The sequence below is a fragment of the Chelonoidis abingdonii genome, unplaced genomic scaffold (genome assembly GCF_003597395.2).
Source record: "Chelonoidis abingdonii isolate Lonesome George unplaced genomic scaffold, CheloAbing_2.0 scaffold0620, whole genome shotgun sequence".
NCBI classification, from domain to species: Eukaryota; Metazoa; Chordata; order Testudines; family Testudinidae; genus Chelonoidis; species Chelonoidis abingdonii.
Genome location: NW_027424881.1, coordinates 9679 through 16405, shown reverse-complemented (window position 1 = coordinate 16405; position 6727 = coordinate 9679). Strand labels below are relative to the sequence as shown.

The window sequence follows — 6727 nt, the reverse complement described above, 5'->3', positions numbered from 1 at the left end:
AATGGTCCAGTGAGTGATGGGGGAGGGGAGGAGAGGATTGAGCAACAGGGATGGGACCTTGGTGAAAGAAGTGGGCAGGACCTCAGGGATCCAGTTACCAGAAATTAGAAAGGAGGCAACCCTATGAGTTAATGAGTTCTATACAGACTGATTCCCCAGTCTGTCACACTGACACAGCACAGCAAGGCCAGGAAAGGATTAATGTCACTTTGACTGTCCAGTAGGTGATTCAGGGAAGAGAGCCCAGCACCACATCACTAGCAACTGCTCAATGTAAGAGCCAGAGCACCTGGAGAAAATATTAGGTGCCTTTACGAGTAATGAACTAGAGCAGCCTGTCGCGGATCTGTTTGGTCCTCATCCCATAGATGATGGGGTTTAGCATGGGGGGCACAAGGAGGTACATGTTGGCAATGAGAATGTGTAAATGCAGGGACACATTGTGGCCAAAACGGTGAAGGAAGGAGGAGAAAAGAGTTGGGATGTAAAAGGCTAAGATGGCACAGAGGTGAGAACCGCAGGTCCCAAAAGTCTTGAGCCGGGCGTCCTTTGTGGGGAGGCTGAAGATTGCCCTGAGGATCTGGATATAGGACATAGTAATAAAAATCACATCCAGACCAATCACAAAGAATGCCACTAGCAGGCCATAGTAACTGCTGATGCGGATGTCTGTGCAGGTCAGCTTCACCATGGCAATATGCTCGCAGTACGAGTGGGGGATGATGTTGGTTCTGCAATATGGCCACTGCCTTGCCAGTAAGGGATAGGGCAGTATGAGCATGATGCCGCGCAGCACCACGGACAGGCCAATCTTGGCCACCACGGGGTTTGTCAGGGTGATGGAATGTCTCAGGGGATGGCAGATGGCCACATAGCGATCAAAAGCCATGGCCACAAAGATCCCAGATTCCATCGCTGAGAAGCAGTAAATGAAGTACAGCTGGGTGAGGCAAGCACTGAAATCGATCTCTCTGGAATTGAACCAGAAGATTGCCAGCATTTTAGGCAGGATGGATGTGGACAGGACCAGGTCGGTGATGGCCAGCAAGCAGAGGAAATAGTTCATGGGCCCATGGAGACTCGGTTCCCTCTTCACAATGAACAGGATGATGAAGTTCCCCAAGATGGCTATGGTGTACATGGTGCAGAAGGGGATGGAGATCCAGATATGGGCCGCCTCCAGGCCAGGAATGCCCAGCAGGATGAAGGTGGAGGGTTTGGTGAAGTTGATTATGTTGGAATCTAACATGGAATAGGGGAGAAGGTGTCCAACTCTGAGACAGAACGGTGTCTCCTGGATGTACCATATGTTCCCACAACTTCCCGTATGTGTCCAGGCCTAGGGTGATGGTCACAGTACAAATGCCTGGATGGAGAGACATTGTTAATATGAAACACTATATGCAGGACCGGCTCTAGGGTTTCTTGTGCCCTAGGTGCACGGCCATTTCGACACCTCCCCCGCTGATCCCGCAGCTCCGGTGGAACTGCCACAGTCATTCCTGCGGGCGGTCCACCGGAGCCGCGCGAGAAGCCGACCGTCTGCAGGCATGACTGTGGCAGCTCCACCGGAGCTCGGACCAACGGACCCTTTGTAGGCATGCCTGCAGCAGGTCAACCAGAGCCGCCTGCCGCCCCCCTGGCAAAATGCCGCCCCCCGAATAATCCTGGCACCCTCGGTGATTGCTTAGGCTGCCTAAATGGTAGCGCCGGCCCTTACTATATGCACTACTGGGGGATATTCTCATGGGTGAAGCAAACTGATTGATCTTCACACATCGAAAAATGACATTTTCATTAATCAGAAATAAGAATTATGGAGAACTGACCCTACTAATGTCAATTGCATATTTTTATGGTGCTCTGTGCTTCAATAATTCCTACATGTCATGGTGTGGGAAACCATAACAGACACCAGCGGGAAACATCAGTGTGGATACTGGTTATCTGTCATTGTTCCTTAGACCTTTTCTACACTGCCCAGTTTTTTCACTCAAAGGCAGCTTTTGATGGAAAAAAAAACAGTGGAGGTCTACACTCTTGAAAGTCACTTTTGATTATGGAATTCATCAGTTTCAGTGACACAATAAAACTATCTTGATGAGAGTGGTGAAGTTTTTTACACAAAAGCTTCGTCACTGAAGTGCCAGTGTAGACACTTGCAATTGATTTTATCACAGCAATAGGCCTTCGGAAGATGTCCCACAATGCACATCCTCACCACTCTGGTCAGAAGTTTGAAATCTGCTTCTGTGCATCCAGGTAAACACCTTTCACCCTTCCCCTTTTAAAGGCCCAGGAATTCTGAAATTCCCTTTCCCATTTGCTTGATGTGGAGTAACCATGTTATACTCTTGGCCTTCACAACATCCTCTGGCAAGAAGTTCCACAGGTTGACTGTGCATTGTATGAAGAAATACTTACTTTTATTTGTTTTAAACCTGATGCTTATCAATTTCATTTGGTAATCCCTAGTTAGAGCAACCAGACTGCAAATGTGAAAAATTGGGATTAGATAGGGGGTAATAGGACCCTATATAAGAAAAAAGACCCAAAAACCAGGATTGTCCCTATAAAATTGGTACATCTAGTCACCCTATCCCTAGTTCTTTTGTCATGAGAAGAAATAAACAACACTTCCTTTTCTAGTTTCTCTACACCAGTCATGAATTTATGGACCTCAATCATATCTGCCCTTAACTGTCACTTTTCCAAGCTGAAAAGTTCCAGTCTTATTAATCGCTCTTCATAAGGGATCCATTCTGTACCCCAATCATTTGTGTTGTCTTTATCTGAATCTCTTCCAATTCCAAATAGCTTTTTTGAGATGGGGTGATCACATCTGGACCCAGTATTCAAGATGTGGGTGTACCATTGATTTATATAGAGGCAATATGATATTTTCTCCCCTACTATCTATCCCTTTCTTAATTATTCCAAGCATTCTGTTTGCTTTTTTTGACTGTCGCTGCACATTGAGTGGAGAACTATCCACAGTGACGCCGAGCTCTCCTTCTTAAGTGGTAACAGCTAATTTAGACCCCATCATTTTATACGTAGAGTTGGGAATCTGCTTTCCTGTGGGCATTACTTTGCATTTATCTGCCATTTTGTTGCCCCTTCACCCAGTTTTGAGAGATCCTTTTGTAGCTCTTCACAGTGTGCCTGGGTCTTAACTATCTTTAGTAATTTTGTATCATTTGAAAATTTTGCCACTTCACTGTTTACCCCTGTTTCCAGATCACTTATGAATATGTTGGCTAGGACTGGTCCCAGAACAGACCCCTGGGGGACACCACTATTCACCTGTCTCCATTCTGAAAACTGACCATTTATACCTACCTTTGTTTCCCATCTTTTAACAGTTACCAGTCAATGAGAGCACCTTCCCTTTTATCCCATGACAGCTTACTTTGCTTAAGAGCCTTTGGTGAGGGACCTTGTCAGAGGCTTACTGAAAATCTAAGTACACTATATCCACTGGATCCCCTTTGTCCACTTGCTTGTTGACCCCCTCAAAGAATTCTACTAGATTGGAGAGGCATGATTTCCCTTTACGGAAACCATGTTGACTCTTCCTCAAAAATTATGTTCATCTATATGTCTGACAATATTGTTCTTTATTATAGTTTCAACCAGTCTCCCTGGTGCTGAAGTCAGACCTACAGTCCTGTAATTGCTGGGATCACCTCTGGAGCCCTTTTTAAAAATTGGTGTCAAACTATCTATCCTCCAGCTCCAGTCACTTGGTACAGAAGCTAATTCAAATGATCGGCTGCAGATTACAGTTAATACTTCTGCAAGTCCACATTTGAGTTCCTTCAGAACCCTTGGGTGAATCCCATCTGGTCCTGGTGTCTTATTGCTGTTTAATTTATCAATTTGTTCCAAAACCTCCTCTAATGACACCTCAATCTGGGACAGTTCTTCAGATCCGTCACCCAAAGAAAATGGCTCAGGTTTGGGAATTTCTCTCATATCCTCAGCTGTGAAAACCGATGCAAAGAATTAATTTCGTTTCTCCGCAATGGCCTTATCATCCTTGAGTGCTCCTTTAGCATCTGGATCGTCAACCTGGTTGTTTAACAGGCTTCCCGCTTCTCATGTGCTTACATTTTTTTTCTATTACTTTTTGATTCTTTGTCTGACTATTCATGAAATTCTTTTTTGGCCTTCTTAATTGTATGTTTTAAATAACATTTACCACTGTTTATGGTCCTTTCTATTTCCTCACTAGGATTTAACTTCCACTTTTTAAAGGATGCTGTTTTGCCTCTCACTGCTTCTTTCTCTTTTTTTGTTTAGCCACTGTGGCTCTTTTTGGGTTCTCTTACAATGTTTTTTGTTTTTTTTTTAAATTTGGGGTATACATTCAAGTTGAGCCTCTATTATGGTGTCTCTAAAAAGTTTCCATTAAGCTTCCAGAGATTGCACTTTTAGCACTGTACCCTTTAATTTCTGTTTAACTAACCTCCTAATTTTTGTGTAGTTCCCCTATCTGAAATTAAATGCTACCAGTGTTGGGCTGCCGTGGTGTTTTTCTTGGCACAAGGATGTTTAATGTAAATATATTATGGTCACTATCACCAAGCGGTCTAGCTATATTCACCTTTTGGACCTGATCCTGTGCTCCACTTAGGACTAAATCAAGAAATGCCTCTTCTCTGGTGGGTTCCAGGACCAGCTGTTCCAAGTGGTGTCAACCGCATACTGTCCTGAGGTGACATGTACCCAATCAATATGGGGATAATTGAAATCCCCCTTATTACTGAGGCTTTTTTTATTTTAATAGCCTGAGCATTTCACATTCACTACCACCGTCCTGGTCAGGTGGTCCGTAATATATCCCTACCATTATATTGTTGTTATTAGAGCATGGAATTTCCATCCATAGGGATTCTATGATGTAGTTTGATTCATTTCTGACTTTTACTTCATTTGATTCCATACTTTCTTTCACATATAATGTCACTTTGCCACCGACACAAGCTCTTCTACCTTTCCAATATATTTTGTACTCTGGTGTTACTGTATCCCAATGATTATTGTCATTCCACCAAGTTTCTGTTATGCCTATTATATCAATATCTTCATTTAATACGAGGCACTCTAGTTCACCCATTTTATTATTTAGACTTTTAGCATTGGTACATAAGGGAAGTTTCATTTATATTGACAGTCTGAACCAATAACATTGATCAAATAAAATTATTTACATAATATATATTTGGCCTGGTGAACTTCTTGACACAGACATTTTTTGGAACAAAGGGCTTAAGTGAATAGGACTCACAAATGAATTGCCATTGTGGGTGGTGCTGGTGGCACCAACTTTAGTTAAGGCTGTCTGACACCTTCAATTAGGAGACCTCATTCTCAGTTGCTCATAGGTTTGCCAAATGTTAAGCATTTGCACTGAAATTTCCCATGCGAGGTGTCTGCTTCAGGCTGATTTTTTTTTTTAAAAAAAGTTTCAGTGATAACATTTCAGCTGACTTTTAGAATGAAACTAGCAGAGAAGATGTCTTGCCCATGTTGAAAAATTCTTATCATTGTTCCAGTGAGGAGCCCTAGCACCTCCATCCTTTCCAGCAGATAAAAATCAGCTAACAGCCAGAGTCCTGAGATGAAAGAGGAGGTGGTGATAGTGTCTGTGCATTAACACAGAGAAGACTCCTGAGGTCTTTTCTCAGTTCTTACTCCAAGGGCAGAATTGCCTCTGTGAGGTCTGAGTAAACTAAGGGCCACAGCCTAAGAATTTGACCTTATGGCCTACATCTACTAACACCTTTCATCCTGAAGGATCCCCTCTTCACTGCAATGCAGCCACCTTGGACCAAAGGCCATCAACCAGCAGGGGAGCCAGAGCAAAAGGTGATATTTTGGCATGTGATACTGGAGAAACTCATCACCCTTAGCAAGGTCTTTGAGATGTTTACTGGGGGTGCAGAGCAGAAAGGACCACAGACTTACACTCTATCCCATCCCACACCCATTACGTTAGGTTTGTTGAGTTGCTGAGCTCCTTGGCAAGAGATGCAGTACCTGTGAATCCTGAGATGGAATCCTGGGAATCCCCCTCATATATCCGTGTCCCACACCTTTCTCACCCCAGCATCTGCAGCAACATCAGACAACAAAAGAAGACACAGATATCTGCACTCTTTATAATATGGCTCTGTGCAGTCCCAGGGGAATTCACTCAGTCTCTAAGGGAGAAATGGCATCTGACTGTAACCAGGTCAAAGACTGGAGATATTCTAGCCAATCTCTCGATTTCTATGTCTGCACTTCTATGTAAACAATAAATAAGGGACCTTCCCAAAGGGCTCTGTGCTGACTCAGACAGAAACTGGCTGCTCTGTGTATTTGTGTATATTTAACAATTATAGTTGATTAGTAAGAAAATGAGGGATAACGTCTCTGTCTCCAAAGGGTTTGCTATCCTGTAAATGCCCGGGTTGGATGGGTAGATAGTAGATAGACAGTTATGGAAAAGATGACCAAGGGGAGACATTAGCACTTTCTGAAGCTACACAGGGCTTTTGTTAAGGGATCAGAGGTACGTAATTCTCATCAGTACCTGTTATCATACTGACCTGTGGGTCCTCCCCTTAGGCTGGGGGGAGGTCCTTTAGAAGTGGGCAGGCTTCGCCCACCCACCCCCGCTGGATGCCAATAGGACCTGTTATCATACTGTGCAGCAACTTACATTTAAGAACCTTCA

At 43.7% G+C, this 6727-nt stretch overlaps 1 protein-coding gene across 1 annotated transcript; it reads right to left on the bottom strand.

Moving 5' to 3' along the window:
• Positions 1 to 287: 287 nt before the first annotated feature.
• LOC116832389 (olfactory receptor 52M1-like) lies at positions 288 to 1249 on the bottom strand. Its single transcript, XM_032793086.2, has one exon. It carries the CDS (start codon positions 1247 to 1249, stop codon positions 326 to 328), a length of 924 nt encoding a protein of 307 aa, XP_032648977.1. The 3' UTR covers positions 288 to 325.
• Positions 1250 to 6727: the final 5478 nt, after the last annotated feature.